This window comes from Diachasma alloeum, unplaced genomic scaffold (genome assembly GCF_001412515.2).
Source record: "Diachasma alloeum isolate Michigan unplaced genomic scaffold, Dall2.0 Dall_scaffold_00609, whole genome shotgun sequence".
Lineage (NCBI taxonomy): Eukaryota > Metazoa > Arthropoda > Insecta > Hymenoptera > Braconidae > Diachasma > Diachasma alloeum.
The window spans coordinates 334,620-352,463 of NW_021680741.1; the positions used below are offsets into that span (position 1 = coordinate 334,620).

General features: G+C 44.5%; 4 protein-coding genes across 4 annotated transcripts; 1 reads left to right on the top strand and 3 right to left on the bottom strand.

Annotated features, from left to right (window-relative positions):
* The first annotated feature begins 7,685 nt into the window (after nt 1–7,685).
* Nucleotides 7,686–9,155, top strand: LOC107043672 (zinc finger MYM-type protein 1-like). The gene has a single exon (XM_015265255.1). It carries the CDS (start codon nt 7,686–7,688, stop codon nt 9,153–9,155), a length of 1,470 nt encoding a protein of 489 aa, XP_015120741.1.
* Nucleotides 9,156–10,695: 1,540 nt separating this feature from the next.
* On the bottom strand, nt 10,696–11,514 carry LOC107043673. Its single transcript, XM_015265256.1, has one exon. It carries the CDS (start codon nt 11,512–11,514, stop codon nt 10,696–10,698), a length of 819 nt encoding a protein of 272 aa, XP_015120742.1.
* A 33-nt stretch (nt 11,515–11,547) lies between these two features.
* Nucleotides 11,548–12,900, bottom strand: LOC107043674. Its single transcript, XM_015265257.1, has one exon. The coding sequence runs from the start codon at nt 12,898–12,900 to the stop codon at nt 11,548–11,550; it is 1,353 nt and encodes a 450-aa protein (XP_015120743.1).
* A 54-nt stretch (nt 12,901–12,954) lies between these two features.
* Nucleotides 12,955–16,224, bottom strand: LOC107043675. Its single transcript, XM_015265258.1, has 2 exons — nt 14,799–16,224; nt 12,955–14,525 (listed from the first exon to the last, which is right to left on the bottom strand). The coding sequence occupies exons 1-2, from the start codon at nt 16,222–16,224 to the stop codon at nt 12,955–12,957; spliced, it is 2,997 nt and encodes a 998-aa protein (XP_015120744.1).
* Nucleotides 16,225–17,844: the final 1,620 nt, after the last annotated feature.

Genomic DNA, 17,844 nt, shown 5'->3' on the forward strand with positions numbered 1-17,844 from the left:
CTATGGCGTTGCTATGGGGTTCTATGGGATTGTCATGGGATTGCTATGGGGTTTCTATGGGGTTTCTATGGCGTTGCTATGGCGTTGCTATGGAGTTGCTATGAGGTTGCTATGGCGTTGCTATGGCGTTGCTATGGGGTTGCTATGGCATTGCTATGGGGTTTAATGTTAAAAAATCCTTCATTCATCCATTTAACCCCTTTTTCTAATCCCAAACACTATAAAAACAATGTTTTGCATTAATAATCCATTTGAGATCGTGTCATTTAAATGATAAATAATTCATTTCTAATTTTTCCAGTCATTGTTTAGTGACTGACAGTCATTGTTGAGTGATTGACCACTAAAGGCCATAAGGCAAAGGTCATAAGAATCATGAGAGCCATAAGGCAAGGAAGTCATAAGACTCGGGGTTGCTATGGGGTTGCCATGGGGTTCCTATGGGGTCCTATGAGGTTGCTATCGAGTGGCTATGGGGTTGCTATGCGGTTGCTATGGGGTGGATATGTGGTCCGATGGGGGTGCTGTAGGGTTGCTGTGGGGTTTGCTATGGGGTTTCTATGGGGTTCCTAGGTGGCCCTAGGAGTTCCTATGGGAGGGGGGTCCGATAACACTGGGATCTGATGGCACATTTCAAGGATCGGAGTTAGGCACCAGTGTGAGGGGGGGAGCTAGCGAAGCGAGCGTGGGGTGAAGCCCCCTAGTATATATTGTAATATGATAAAAATCATGTACTATTCCTCGCCTGAACTGACCGCGGATCATGGGGGGAAAATTAGTATTTTTACCTCAGCGAGGAGTCGGATCACCCAAAGCCACAATTGTCATTTTATTTTTTTTTATTTCTATTATTTACTTCCTTTTCATCATTCTCTCGAACTCTGTCGATCGCGCTCACCGTGGGTTACGTGAGCTTCCTGGCGAAGGGAGTGGAGCGGAGCATCGGGAAGGGCTATAAGACGGCGCTATAGCTGAGGAGCAGCACACCGACGAGCACGCACACACCGAGTCTGGGAGACTCACATCACGTAGGACGCGAAAGACGATCGTCGCACGCCAGCAGGCATCTCAGGCCTCTACGTGCGAACCCCCACCACCTCACCGATGGATCGGCGGCACAAGGCCGTCCAGTAAAAAACCGATGCTNGACTCTTCGCTGGAGTTCAGCCATATTAAGTCGTTCTGCGCAATTAAAGTTTTATTATGCTCTTTGAGCTTCTTTAAATTGTTAACACAATTATTACTTTGGTGTGCCTGGATTTTCCGGCCTTTTCCTGACGTCGCCGTACTGAGGGTCCAGAAGAGTTCACCCTGGAGTTTCTCGCGTATCAAACGGTGAGCGTGATTTAATTTGTGAGTGCTCGCGTAGTTTTTCGATTCATTTCTCCGGTGGCCATTTTGGACACCGTTTGAGTGCTAAAATTCCAGCCTTTTGCCTCCGGGACACGGCACTCAGTGGCCTTTGGCCTCATTCCTTTATTTTCATTAGTGAATATTAATTATTTCATTCATATTGTTGCCGTTTATCGGTTTTGATTTCGGAACTTTGTTCAATTTCTTCATTCATGTGGCTCTCGCGTCGTCGTAGCTTGCGGGTGATCCTTGCGTCTTAGCGTCTCCCACGCATCTCAAAAGTTATTATTATTTCTTTTAGTTAATTAGTATCACTCGGTTAATTACTTTTTTTTTTATTTGTATAGCGTCTTTGCTCGCGGGAGTCCTCTCCCGCACGTGTACAGAATCCTACGTTAACTCTCGTATGGACGAGCAAAAGATCACACTTAACTTATGATTTAAAATTATATTTTTTTTTGTGTGTTGTAAACAGTTGCATATTGTTGAGTACGCTCATTGTAGTCTGTTCCCACACGCCTCCGCGGTATCTGAGCTAGTCGTGGAACGCGGCTCAACGGTGTGACCTTGTCCTTTGGCGGTTAAAAGGAATGGCGCCCTTTTTGGCATTTTGTCTCCTCTCGTTATTCCCGTCGTTGTAATTCCGGGTTGAGAGAGTCCAGAAGGTTCGCTGAAAGTTCGTGGAGAATCACGCGTCTGAGTCCCGCAGACGCGCTTGGAAAAATACCTCACAATATATATAATGTATTATACATATTATATATTATATTTTTCAAAAATATTATTTTTTGTTCTCATTTTTTATACGTGATAGCTAAGCTATGCCGCAAAAAACGGTGACAAAAAAAGTTATATGCTTTTTTTTAAAGGGGATATCTGATGACTGCTTTTATTATACACTACATATATACATAGATATATATCTCTCTATATAATAAAAAAATAAGCCCAAAAATTCAGACGACGCTCAAAATTCAGGCGACGCTTGATCCGGCCCATATATGGGGGGTGTCTATATGTAGGGGGTGCTCATATAGGGGGGGGCGAATTATACGTATGTGGCCTCTTATGGTAAAGTATTTATAGAGCTATCGGAAAAACGCTCCCGGTCACACCCATTCGGTCACACCCATTCGGTCACACCGGGAGCCGGGAACGAGCGAAGCCAGCGGGGGCTTCAGGGCTTCAGGGGACGTCCCCATCCCTGGAGGTTCTCAAGGGTCATAGGGGCCCTACGGGTCATAGGGATCATAGAGGGGCTAAGAGTTATGAGGGCCACGAGGGTCAGAAATGTACTAAGGCTCTTAAGGGTCACGAAGTTCATAGAGGTGCTAAGGGTTATAAGGGTCATAGAGGGGCTAAGGGTCATAAGAGTCACGAGGGTCTCAAAGGTCACAGGGGTCATAGGGGTTCTAAATATCATAGAGGTTCTAAGGATCACGAGGGTCATAGGAGTGCTAAGGATCACGAGGGTCATAGGAGTGCTAAGGGTCACGACGGTCATAGGAGTGCTAAGGATCACGAGGGGCATAGGGTTAATATGGGTCATAAGGGTCATGGGGGTTCTAAGGGGACTGCCCATATATGGGTGGATGCCTATATATAGAGAAGCACCCATATATGGGGGGTGCTTATATATATGGGGTGGTGCCCATATGTAGGGGGTGCCCATATGTAGGGGGTGCCCATATATGGGGTTGTTCCCATATACGGGGAGGTGCCCATATATGGGCGGGTACCTATATATATGAGGGGTGCCCATATAGGGGGGGTGTGCCTATATATGGGGGTGGCCATTTATGGGGGGGTGCCTATATATGGGGGGGAATTATACGTTTGTGGCCTCTTGTGGTAAAGTATGTATAGAGCTATTGGAAAAATCCCGGTCACACCCACTCTGTCACACTGAGAGGGGGGAGCGAGCGAAGCGAGCAGGGAGCGTAGCCCCCTAGTACATATATATATATATATGTATACTAGGATATATATATATATATTTAAGGGTTATTACGGTGACACTGCAATGTTTTGAAGTATAATTCAAATGTATGAATTATAACATCAAAACCGAACAGCTCTTGGCATGACCCGGGAGCACCACGTGGAGGTGGCTGTTCAAGGCTCCCAAAAAGTTGTTAATTGTGTATGTGTATTCACAATTTCCAACTGGCGCAATGCTGTAATATGCTGCCTGCTCGGGTTACGCACGGTCGCTATGTTCAGATGGAAAAGGACGCTCATACCTTGCTCTACCTGCTCATGCACTTAAATCCCCCGCGGTCCCTTCTGACCGCCTGTTTTATTACAAAACATAAGAACTCCACTTTCGGGAATATTCGCGTCAGATATTCGGACTGAGGTTATCGGCATACTGGAGGGTTCGCGACGTCGAGGTCAAACTTGCAGGATGAACACTATACCACACGACGAACGCCCACTACTGGTCATTTCGATGACTGTCATCAAAGTGACCATAGCTGCATTTACCGTATGCTTAAGAAATTCGTTACTGTTATCGAACTAGCCTTTAAACATATATATATAACGGCGAGTTTGAAGACATAAGAGCAACATAGGTCAAAACCCTCTCAAAATGATTCGAAACCCCATTATATCCTAAACAAAATCAAAACCCCCCTTAACTATACTTTTTTTTACTGCTGTTTTCGATTTTGTTTGAGAATTGTATGATATGAGACAGAATCTATAATGGTAGATATGCGGTCATAGCAATTTGTTTAACTGACGACACATATGGGGACAGCTATAACAAAAATTTTTGTATAATTTATTTTTTGCGGACATTTATAGATTGGCCACTTCGAGGACAATATTGATTTTGAGGACTCAAATTTGGACATGAATATATTATGCTCTCTGGCAGCATTTCATCAATTAAGGTCCTATCAATTAAGAGCGATTCAGAAAGTTATCGGCAGGAGTCAATGCGCAATTTCTAATAAATAATGATCACCTCACACCGCATTACGTTACATTCTCATGGTTGAAAATTCTCCGGTAACATTCCCCTTTATATACAGTGCTGTCGAAGAGATTCCTCGCATCTGAACAACTAAATAGTCACTTCAAATCGTAATTGCTTTATCCTGAATAAGTCAATAAAGATTAATTTAAAAACAATTTTTCAATGGTATCAATAGGAGGATTGTGCTTTCCATATAAAAGAACACGATTTACTGCTAGAAATCCATACAGGTCCAGTATAGCACCAATGATGATTACTATTGAAACTCCATTAAACAACTAGATTAATCTGCAGAACCTGATAGTATACAGTAAATATAATTTGGTAAGTCCTCATAATGCTAGTATAGTGAAATGCAAATGTCTCCATATGATCCCTCCGTCTTCATAGGAGTCCTCATAATCATCTTATCGTGGACTCTAGATCTCCTTATATATTTCGTATGTCCTCATAATGTACGTATAGTAGAATTCAAATGTCCATATATAATGCATATTTCTTCAAAACATCCAATACACAAAAAAAATTGATTTTCCCAAGGGTGATTCGACGACAATTATCGATAGAAATAGTTTAAATTGTCATACGAGGCGAAGTAACTGATACTAATCCCTGAAAATAAAATGAAAAAATAGATCTTCAATTTTGTAAGAAATCTATTCCATCAAATTTGTATAAACTAATTTTTGGACAATGATTCATATAATTATTTCAGCGCTACTCGTTTTCTCATATGAAAAAAAATATGTTGATGAGAGTTCCTACTTTTCCTTATCTTCTCTCAGCCAAAAACGTTCCATAAAGCGGTATTAAACGGATAAAATTGTTCGAAATGAAGAAAAAATAACTTCATGACTTCAAAATGCCAACGTTTCGAGCTCTCAAGGAACTCATCATCAGGGCAAAAATTTATTTTAACTCTGCAAAGCAAACCAAACACAAAGTTACAAAACAGAAATTCTATTTTATCTATTGTCCTCAAGAATTTGATGTCAAATTAATTACAGTTACCTTAAAGTCCGAAAGATATTATGGACTAGCAGAGATCCAATTATAATAAGACATTCTACTAATAAAACTGACTACTATCGTACTCTAACCTGAAAAATAACAATCCAAAAAATGAAAACACAGCTTATTCCTGACCAACACCATTGAAAGCTAAAAACAAGTCCAAAACGTTACCCACATAATTTAATCCAAATTCTAACAAACACTATTGACCATTATGAAACCTAAAAAAATATTTACAACACCTCCCAAAAATACTAGAGTTGTCAATGCTATGAATCCAAAACAACTGTTACGATCAACTAGAAAGCTAACCCATAATGCAAAGTCCAGTGCTACCCTCTTTAGCCACTCTGAACACCAATTCAAATTCTCATCTTAATATTCAACTCCTAATAAGAAATTCAAAACAAAACTCGATGAGACTTGATGAGAGTTCATTACGGTTCTTCCAGCCAGACCTCATAGTGCACATTATACCAATAGGGTTTAGTCCTCCTAGTGATCGCACAGTAGAATCTGTGTATCTCCACATATCCCATATGTTCTCATAATCTACGTAAAGTAAACTGGAAATGTCCTGATATGTGCCATATGTGTCCGAACTATCCAATACATTGAATAAGTCGATGCCCTCGAGAGTCATTTGATGTATAATTATTATTAACAATTGATGAGTGTGTCATATAATGCGAAGTTATTGATTTCAATCACAATTATCAATCAAGTGTCTCCAATATTTTAACCTACTTTTGTATCAGAAAATTAAATATTTAGTTCTGCTAAATAGTTCAAATCTTATTGCTAGGGTATCAGTCATATTCTGGTTTGACGTTCTTGGAAAATTATAAAACCTTGTAGTTAAAATGCAAATCGCCGAGGGTTGGTATGCTATAATTATTGTGATCGAAAATAGTTGGAGAATATAATTGAGATTTTGAAAACAAATCATTTCATCAAATCTATATGAGCTGATATGTAACCCTCAACTCACATCATTATTTGACCCTTTGTTTAGGACAATAATTGTGTTAATGAAAATTCTCATTCCAACCCGATCAATTAGTAAGGTTCTTCTGGCTAGATGTCACAGTATGCAATGTACACATAGAATTGAGTCCTCATAGTCAGGCCCGGATTTACCACGGGGCAACAGGGGCAACTGCCCCGGGGCCCCCATAAATTGGGGGCCCCCACAACTTTGTCCAAAAATATATTTTTTTTTGAAAAAAAATTTAAAAAATTCCGAATGCAAGGACAAAAAAATTAGAAAATTGACAACATCACCGGAGTGAATCATTTATCATCCAATCCAAGCATATTCAGTTGTTCCCAGTCGCTCAAAACATAAGGTTGGTTTCTAGTATTCAAAACGCTGTGCCGGGCGCGCTATTGACGTGAAATCTGATCTCGGCGTCGATTTAATATAAACAAACAAAAGTTGGACGAGCTGTTGGCTTATTCACTCAGTGTACGTTAAAAAATAATCAGTTGTTCCTGCACAGTCGTAGTCGAGGTATGGTAAAAATTGTGCTCGTGATTTATCTAGATGTGAACCGAATTTTCGAAGTAAGGGAAATAGTTGAAAGTGCAATTTTCGAATTTGTCAAAAATATCGACCGGCAATTTGTAAGTATCTTTTAATTTTTTTTGTTAGTGGATGAATAATTGGAGATAAAGAAATCATCCCACAATGATCTACAGGTAAATGATGGGTGACTCGTCGGACCGTCATAAAGTTCCTCGAGTTTATCAAAGTGGCGCAGAAAAAGCGAAGAAAGATTCGTCAAATCTTTCAAAAATTCGTAAACTGGATTCTTTTTTTCCTCTTGTGTCCAAGGTTGCGCTGGAAACAGATGGCCCCGATGTCTCAATTCATTCCACTGAGCAAAATCAGAAGAAAGTCGGGAATCAAACTACTAATCAACTCGTTGATCATCATGCAGTTGAAACTCCCGAGTTGTGCGTTGGCGCAAAAATAAAAGTAAATGGTTTTGAGAATGATGTTGGTCTTTGGCCTGAGGAATCCACGGAAGATATGATCGATTTCTGGGCCAAGCAAGGCTGTCGAAATCTCCAGAATTGCAATGAGAAAATGTTTGAAAAAGCAGCAAAAATAGGAAATAGAAAGAACAATGAGTCTAGTGGAATTAGGAAATGTTCAGAAAACTTGTTTAGGCGAAAGAATAGAAATTCCGAAACGGTTAATAGATTTTGGCTTTGTTTCTCTCCGACTACAGGAAAAGTTTATTGTTATGTTTGCAAACTTATACATTCAATAAAAACGCAACTTAATGGAGAAGGATACGACGATTGGAAACATGCATCAGGCCGTATGTCTGAGCATGAGACCACCAAAAATCACTTGGAGGCAATCGCCATCTTAGCTAAAAGAGGAATGATAAAGGGACGGATAGATGTCGATCTAGAAAAAAAACAAGCGGAAGAAAGCCAATATTGGCGGAATGTGTTGAGACGCGTCATCAGTACAATCAAATTTCTTGCAGAATGTGGTTTAGCCTTTAGAGGTGATAACGAATTGATCGGATCATCAAGTAATGGGAACTTGTTGGGAATCCGAGAACTGCTGGCTGAGTACGATCCATTCCTTGCGACCCATTTGAAAGAAAGAGCCAATAAGGGGAGTGGACACGTCAATTATCTCTCATCCACTATCTGTGAACAAATAATAGCTTTGATGGGCGAGAAGCTACTGAATGAAATACTAGAAAGGGTCAAAAAGTCGAAGTACTATTCTGTTTCAGTGGATTCTACGCCTGACGAGGCTCACATTGATCAGTTGACAATAATAATTCGTTACATGGAAGGATGTACTCCACGAGAAAGATTTCTAACATTTCTTCCGAATTGTGGCCATAGTGGTTCAGCTTTAGCCAATGCTCTCCTGAATTTTCTCGAAGTGCATGGTATTGATATTAGTGATTGCCGCGGACAGTCATACGATAATGCTGCGAACATGGCTGGCAAGTACAAAGGGATGCAAGCGCTAAGTATTGAGAAGAATCTACTGGCCATTTTTGTTGCCTGTTGTGGTCACTCCTTGAACTTGGTGGGGAAGGCTGCAGCAAACTCATGTGCATTTGCTGTTCATTTCATCAATTTTGTTCAAAATATCTATACCGTTTTCACAGCAACACCTGAACGATATGCAATTCTAGTCGCTAAATTATCGAAGGACGGTAGCCAATTTCACGTTCCAAAAAATCTAAGTGACACTCGTTGGTCCTGTCGAGCCGATGCTACGAAGGCTCTCATCAATAGTTATGATAAACTAAGGGAAACCCTGGATGAAATTCGTCAGGATGATGAGCAGAAAGACATCGTGAGAATCGAACCGAAAAGACTCTTTCAGAAAATGTGCAGCTTGGAAATCGCATTTTACACTCTATTTTGGAATGACATCTTGGAGAGTTTCAACGCCACAAATAAATTGTTGCAGTATCCTACAATGGTTCTTCATGTGGCAGTGGCAGCGTTGAAATCCCTCAGATCCTTCGTTGAATCGAAGAGAGATAAATTTGAAGAATACGAAAAACTTGCCCAAAAATTATCTGACTTAGAGGATTATTCGCAATCACGAACTAGAAAACGTAATATCAGACTCGACCCTATGGATTCTTCACAAGCTACAGAGACCCAGCTTCCTCTTCGAGATAAATTTCGTGTGGAAAATTTCAATCCTGTGATTGACCGACTTTATTCTGCTTTAACTGATAGACTTCGCGCATATGAAATGGCCTGCGAAAGATTTGATTTCTTCAATCATTTGGATGAATTAAATTAAACGGAGTTACGATCAGCTGCAGAAAATTTGGTAGAAATTTATAAAGATGACTTAGAAACGTCTTTCACAAATGAATTGATGCAATTTGTATCGCTTATCGATTCTTTCAAGGCAGAAAGAAGTCCGAATGAATCAATAGAGCTGTTTTACTACCGGGTACTTGTCAATAACAACTTTGGCACCGCGTTCGCCAATATTGAGATTGCTTTGCGAATTTATCTCGTGTTGATAGTCTCTAATTGCAGTGGTGAACGTTCATTTTCGAAAATGAAAATAATAAAAAATCGACTTCGCACAACGATGACGCAACAGCGGCTATCGTCTTTATCATTGCTCAGCATTGAAAATGATTTACTTCGAGAAATGAATTTTGAAGAGATCATTGATGATTTTTCTGCAAAACGATCTAGATAAGTTGATTTGCTTTAGCTCAGTGGTTTGTACGATCTATGAGCAATCTACTTGTACCAAAAACAATGACCAATGATAATTTTAAATGTAAATATGTTCACAATGTAAAAAACTCTAGGAAAATTATGAGTCAATTCAACAAATCGAATTTTGCACTACATAAAGGGCCCCCACAAGACTCTTGCCCCAGGGCTCCCACGCCCCTAAATCCGGCTCTGCTCATAGTGATCGTATTGTACAATCTAAACGTGTTCGATGCCGGGTCTGAGATCTGTGGAATGAGCGAGTGATGAATGAGATGCGAATGGATTTTTACGGGAGCGTGAGAGGGTCCAGAAATCACTACACGTGCACGTTGGTCACAATAATCAATTTAATTATAAAGTAGTCAATTATTTATACTCTTAACACAATGAGAAGAACAATAGTTATACGCGGATCATTTTAACAGTTTAAAAGCGATGAGCAATTAATAAAGGAGCAGCGCAACAAAAAATGCGTGAAGCAAAAGAAAAGAGCAAAAAGCGCGTGCACTAGTCGACGGCCGTTATGCAAATGAGGCCGATTGAAAGACCGCAAGGTGGCCGGTGTCGATCATCGTGGGTCCAAACGTGCCCCAACTTAAATGGGGGCGTTCGCTGGACACCTGTCCATCAAGTGGCGCCTCAGGTGTCAGAGGTGAGAGGCCACTGGTCAGTTCAGTCGGTTGCGCAGGTCAGTCCTGAGAAGCCATGCAAGCATGCGAGAAGAGCGAGTGTTCGTGAGTGTGCGTGTATGCGAAAAACAATTCGGTGGAAAACCGAACATTCTCCCCCGCCGTCAGCAGCTGCTGACGTGACTGAGTTGGTGTGAAACAAAAAGAGATTAATCGAGCTCAGGACAAGATTTCTCGAAGATCAATATCACCATCGTAGTTCACCAGTGACGGTCAAGTGTGAGTACAGCCGAGGACGCAGGAGGCGTAAATTCCGTCAGACCTCGGCAGACTCACGTCCACCCCGGACCAGTTGCTACAGAGAGGGTCGTAAATCCTCACCATGACCCAATCCGAACATGGACTATGATGAACCCGATGATGCAGATCTGTGATCACGTGAGATGATCCTAGATATCGCTGGTCGAGATGATCTTAAGTGTCGCTGGTCGAGACTGGCAGTAGAGCGAGCTTCGAGATGGGCCGTTGCAGAGTAGAACTGGAAGTCTTAATGGCGACCACCCTGGCTAGTCCATCTCTACCAGGGTGGAGAGCGATGACTCGAGCGAGAGGAAATTTCGTTGGTGGACACCTCTCGTCGGTGAGAAGGACTATGGAACCAATTCGAATATCGTGAGATGGGTGGTGCCACTTCGAGATGGACTGTAGATGCTGAAGGTAGCTAGTGGACCACTGCTTCCAGAAGTACTGAACCTTCTGCTGGATAAGCTGCCAACGAGATAGGCGAGCGACGTTCAAATGCTCCAGCGAAAGGTCAGGAACGGAGGTCAAGGCCTGACCAATCAGAAAATGACCTGGTGTGAGCGCGCTGACTTTATCAGGATCCTCTGATAGCGATTCCAGTGGTCGCGAATTGAGCACGGCTTCGATCTGCCCGAGTAATGTAGTGAGTTCCTCGTAGGTCAATAGGGCATCGCCGATCGTTCGTTTGAGATGGAACTTCACCGACTTTACCGCGGCTTCCCATTTGCCTCCAAAGTGCGGTGCACCTGAAAGGTTAAAAGACCATCTGGTTCCATCGCTGAGCAAGAGTTGGGCTAGTTTATTCGATTCTTTAGACACCATTGAGAAGAGCTTCTTAAATTCCTTGTCGGCTCCCAAGAAGTTCGTTCCGCACTCTGAGAACAAGTTCTTGCAGAGTCCACGCCGCGCAACAAAGCGACGATACGCAGCGATGAATCCATCGGCTGCGTAATCTGAGACGACCTCAATATGGACTGCGGACGTAGTCATGCAGACGAAGATCGCGAGCCATCCCTTGTACGACTAATGACCACGCCCCTTCCACGAGCGGAGAGACACTGGTCCGGCGTAGTCAACTCCAGTGTTGAGGAACGCTCGGCCAGATGTGAGACGAGCAACTGGGAGCTGGCCCATGAGCTGTTGAGCTTTGATCCCTCGCTGCCTGGCGCATGGAACGCACCTCAGGATGAATGATCTTACCGGGGCTCTTCCTCCGAGGATCCAGTAAGACCTTCTGAGTTGACCGAGAGTCAGCTGCGGTCTTCCATGCAGAGTCCGGAGATGGGCATCCCGAATGATGAGCTGAGCGAACTGCGAATCCCGAGGTACGATGATCTGATGCTTATTTTCGCAGTCAAGCTGAGCAAATTTCAGGCGCCCTCCAACGCGTAGAACTCCCCGGTGGTCCAGGAACGCTGTCAATCGAGTGAGCGAGTGAGACGAACTGAGACGTTGCCCTCTGGACAAGGTCGTAAGCTCAGCTGAAAAATGCGCAGACTGAGTGAGCTTGACCCAAAGCTGTCGGGCCTGCTCGATGTCACCAGGGTTCAGAGCTGTTGCTAACGATGATCCAGGAATTCTTCTGAGACGAGCAATGACGCATTGGCAGATGGCCGTAATTCGAAGCAATCTGTTGAGTGCAGAATAGCGATGAACTAAATCCCAAATCTCTATGCGCTGGACCTTCACCTTCAGAAAGACACCAGGTTTCTCTTCAAGATCTGCTGTTGTCACTGAAACAAGCTCTAGAGATGGCCACGACGATGAGTTTTTCATGAGCCACGGTGGTCCGTGCCACCAGAGTTCATGTGCAGAGAGCTGCGCTGTTGTTAGTCCACGAGATGCGCAGTCAGCTGGGTTTTCCTTGCCAGGAACAAGTTTCCATTGAGCTCGTGAGGTCTCTTGTATGAGTTGGACACGATTTCTCACGAACTGTTTCCATCTGGACGGGTGCGAGTTGATCCACGTAAGCGCGACTGAGGAGTCGGTCCATAAAAGCGTCGGAGCGTTCGAGAGATTGAGCTCTCCTTTCACGTACTTTACGAGTTTGGCAAGCATAACCGCAGCTGTGAGATCTAGCCTTGGGATTGTCAGCCGTTTGAGAGGAGCTACTGTCGTTTTAGCGCAGACCAAAGAAATCTGAGGCTCTTCATCTCCATTAACGATTTTGAGAGAGACTACAGCTGACATCGCGAGAACAGAATCATCTGAGAATCCATGGATTTCAATCGACGAGTTCTGGAGAAGGCCTAACCATCTTGGAACAGATAACTTCGAGAGAAGTGTGAGATCATTTCGAAAACTTTTCCAACGCTGGGCAACTTGTTTTGGGACTTCCTCATCCCAACCGAGCTTTCCAATCCAAGTCTCCTGCATGAGCAGTTTCCCTCTGATCACACCAGGAGATAGGAATCCGAGTGGGTCATAGATCTAAGCGATCTCTGAGAGGATATTCCTCTTAGAAACCTTCGATTCATCGCTGGTCCGACTTGAGAAGACGAAGTTATCCGAGCTGGGCTGCCACGACAAGCCAAGAATCCGGGTCTCGGAATCCTCATAAACTCGCTGGTCATTGGAGGAACTATCAGGAGCGAGCCACTGGAGTAGCGCTGGACTATTACTATGCCATTTTGCCAGAGGCATTCCTCCAGCAGCGCAGAGATAACGAACTTCTTGCGCGGTCCTAACGAGCTGGTTATGCGTGTCCGCACCTCCACAGATGTCGTCAACGTATCTTCCTTTCACGATAGGCGAGACGGCCAAAGGGAGCCGATGTCCTTCATCCTCAGCCAGCTGAAGAAGAACACGGTTTGCGAGAAACAGAGCTGATCTCGTGCCGTATGTGACTGTTGTCAGTTGATACGTGACTAGTTCTCCACTTGAGTCGGTCCATAGAATCTGCTGCAGGGGCCAGTCATCTTCGTGAACTCTAATCTGGCGGAACATCTTGGTGATGTCCGTCATGAAGATGACTATGTGCTGTCTTGACCAAAGCAGCACGTCCGAGATATCCCTCTGCAACTTGGCTCCTGTGTGGAGAATGTCGTTGAGTGAGTTTCCTGAACTGGTCTCCGCTGATCCATTGAACACTACTCTCAGTTCCGTCGTTTCACTGCTCTCTCTGACTACACCATGATGAGGTAGATAGTAACTCCTTTGAGCGTCAGACGGTCCTACCTGAAGCCCTTCAGAGACCCTCAACCCTCCTGAAGCTTGCGCTTCATGTGCTAAGGTCGTCTCGTCAGAACGACAAGCGAAATCCGCCTGAACCGAAGACGAAGAGCGAGTCGAGCGATGAGTCGAGCGAGTTACTAATCTCATATGGTCGAGATCCTCATACTCTTTCAGAAAGTCAGAGGAAAGCTGGAGAAAGTGCGCATCTTTTGAGATTCTAGCAAGCATACGATGAAGACAAGCTAGCGCTGGACGATAGGCACTCCGTAATGACGAAACTGGGGCTGAGAAGGGCAAATGAATGACATATCGACCTGAGCTATCTCTTGAGTGAGTCTGACGGAAGTGGCGTTCACACTCTAATTCTTCCGTTGAGAGATTCGCGTCAGCCTGCCCAGGAACTTCCTCCTGAACCCAAAACTTCGTGAGAAGGTCGTTGAGCTCGTCGTTCGATACGCTCAGGTGATGAGAAGAGCAAGATGTTGGTTGATCAGGTCCCGCTGGCCCGTAAACAATCCAGCCAAAGCTGGTGAGTTGAGCGACTGGAGCCTGAACCCCTCCTCTGATCACGTTGGGCTTGATGACCTGACCAACAACATCAGCACCGACGAGAAGGTCAATTGGTGCAGAGACTCGGAAATGAGGATCAGCAAGCTCTACACCCTCGATATGATCCCACTTAAGGCCCTCTGCTGAGAAGGACGGTAGCGTTGAGGTGAGACGTTCAAGGGAGTGAGCTGTAATTTCAATGCGTTCTTCTGAGTGGATCGATTGCAGCGTGAGATGTACTTCGCCGGACGTTGTCCCAAACGATGATCGTCTCACTCCTGTTATGTGGACAGAACAACGAGTTTTCTTTAATTTCACCTTCCGAAGTAGTTGATCTGAGATGAGCGAGAGTTCGGAGCCTGAATCCAACAAGAGTCGAACTTGATGCGGAGGGCAGTAATCGCTCACTAGAAGAGCTAAACAAGTAGCGAGAAAGACTCCAGGCCGAGTGGTTTGCGCAGAACAACTATGGGCCGAACAAGGAATCGACGCTTGGGACGGTCCGCTTCAGGCCTGAGAGTGGGCTGAAGATGCAGCCTGAGCAGCATCACCGGTGTGAGTGTACGTCACGACAGGCACGTTGGTCGATGGAGCAGAAGCACTCGGGCGCTGAGCTCCTGCATCGTTGCGAGGGACTTGAGATGCTGGACCACGTTGAGCTGGACGACGAGCGCGATCAAAATGCAGCAGGGAATGGTGCCTCTCCTGGCATGTCCTGCACGTTCGAGTGGTCTGGCAGACTCTGAGACTGTGCTTCCCCAGACAGTTGTAGCACAGGTAGAGTCGTTCGACAACCTCCTTCCTTGCTGTACGAAGAAGCGACTTGAACCCGCTGCAAGAAGCGATGTAGTGATCCATCTTGCAATAGGAACAAGGATAGCCCGCGTCGGCCCAGGACGTCGACTTTGTGGACTGTATTTGCGCTGGACTGGGAGATTTCTGGGCTGACTGCTGCGCATGCGAAGACACCGAGGCTTGATTGACCTTGGCACTACTCTTGGTCATCGAACGAGTCTGGACGCTGGGCTGCGAAGGACGAGAGGCGTCGTTCGATGTATGCACCGAAGACCCAACCTCCAAGGTCTCCATGGCTCGTGAACGACCTTGTAGGAAATCGAGGAGATGTTCAAGCGTCGGATACCCAGTCGATGCTCCGATTTTATTTTCCCATGCCTCACGAAGCTTGTTGGATAAGCGACGAGTGAGCACGTGGACGACGATTGGACCCCAATGTTCCGTTGACTGATCCAGTGCTTTGAGCGTACTGAGTGCCTCAGAAACGGAGCTCGTCAATAAATTAAGGTCTGAGGCACCGTGCGTCTTCATCGGAGCAGGATTGAGAAGCTGGTCAAGGTGAGCTGTAATCAATAAGCGCTTGTTCTCGTATCGATCGACCAAGATTCTCCATGCGATGCCGAAGGAATCTTCAGAGACGGGCAAATTAGAGATGAGCTTCAACGGCTCATTGGAGAGACACAGACGGAGGTAGTGCATTCGCTCGACCCCAGGAATCTCCAGATTATTCCCGACCAGCAAATGGAAAAGGTCTCTCCATGGCCTCCACTCCTTATACACTCCAGGGAACTTCGGCAATTCAATCTCCAGAAGAGCTCTGCGCGTTGAACTCTGTAGTTGCGCGTCGCCAGGAACTCGAACCGATTGGTTGAGGTTAGGAGCCCCCTTCTTCTCCAACAGCTGCAGCAGCGCTACTCTACCTGAAGCGTAATGCTTAAGCGCGACATCGAAGACCTGATTCTTAAAATAATCGAGAGAGGTCAAATTCTCGATCTTCTGGCCGACGAGTTTCTCATGGGACGCTTCCAGCTTCGCCCAATACGTTTCCAGCATGATGAGCTTGGAATCCAGAGCCGTCACGCCGAACTGCTGGATGCTCTCCTCCTGTGACTCCGTGTAAATGCCTTCGATAAAGGATCCACGTGTCATCTGCAGCGAGATTAGCGCTTCGAGAGTTGCCATCTTGTGGAATTGTCAACAAAAAAAGAAAGAAAACCAACAAGAAAAACCACAACCTCGATCGACTGCCGCGAAAAAATAAAAAAAAGCAATAAGCAAACGTGCCAGGAGAGATGTTCAAAAATAAACAAAGAGCCAAGGACGCAGGTCAAAAAGCAAGAAAAAGCAATATGCGGAAAACAAAGCGTAGCCCAGAACTCCAGCGCAGATCCAAAAAGCGGTAATAATAAGCGTAAATAAATCGAGGAAAAAAAAATCACATGCAGCCGAATTTGAGGAAAAATCAGCAAAATCCCAGAGAAGCGCAAATAATTGTAATTAATTTGACTTCCATTTTTGAGCGAGCTGCACGATAATCCACCTCCTTCAGCGCAGGTCCGTAATACCCTGAGGTAGTTCGTTAGGGCTTTCCGATAGTCCAAGATACCCAAAGGTAGTCAATAATTCCTGGAGTAGGCCTGGAGTAATGCTGATACGGTCCTGATGAGCGGAAATTCTGAAACGGGCTTTCAGTGCTGGAGATACGGCCCTGAAGACGGAGTACCCAGGGGTGGGGCGATGAACGGGATCGACACGTCCCTGGTAAGTAGGACCAATGGTGCGGGGCCCTCCGATCAGGTGTTACGGCACTGCACTAGCGTCCCCGTACTCCCGCGAAAAACACGGATGCCGCGAAAAAACAGACAAAAAAACGAAAAATATTCCACCTATCCGGCTCGAAGGACCAAGATGTTCGATGCCGTGTCTGAGATCTGTGGAATGAGCGAGTGATGAATGAGATGCGAAAGGATTTTTACGGGAGCGTGAGAGGGTCCAGAAATCACTACACGTGCACGTTGGTCACAATAGTCAATTTAATTATAAAGTAGTCAATTATATACACTATTAACACAATGAGAAGAACAATAGTTATGCGCGGATCATTTTAACAGTTTAAAAGCGATAAGCAATTAATAAAGGAGGAGCGCCAGAAAAAATGCGTGAAGCAAAAGAAAAGAGCAAAAAGCGCGTGCACTAGTCGACGGCCGTTATGTAAATGAGGGCGATTGAAAGACCGCAAGGTGGCAGGTGTCGATCATCGTGGGTCCAAACGTGCTCCAATTTAAATGGGGGCGTTCGCTGGAGACCTGTCCATCAAGTGGCGCCTCAGGTGTCAGAGGTGAGAGGCCACTGGTCAGTTCAGTCGGTTGCGCAGGTCAGTCCTGAGAAGCCATGCAAGCATGCGAGAGGAGCGAGTGTGCGTGAGTGTGCGTGTGTGCGAAAAACAATTCGGTGGAAAACCGAACAGAATGTTTTCATACATGCCATATGTCCTCATAATATACGTGCAGTAGAATGCGAATGTCCTCATATATTTTATATGTCTTTAAACCATCCGATTCATAAAATATGTTGATATTCTCAGAAGTGATTCGAGGGATCATCATAAATAAAAATTGACTATACTGTTATATCATGAGCAGTGATTGATTTGAATTATGGTCCATCTATAAAGTATCTCGAATATTCAAACTTATTTTCGCGTTCCAAAATTCGATATCTCATTCCGTTGAATGGTTCAAGTGTTTCTGACAGCATTAACTGGGCATATTCTGGTTTGAGCGAAATAAAAATTTTTTAAAC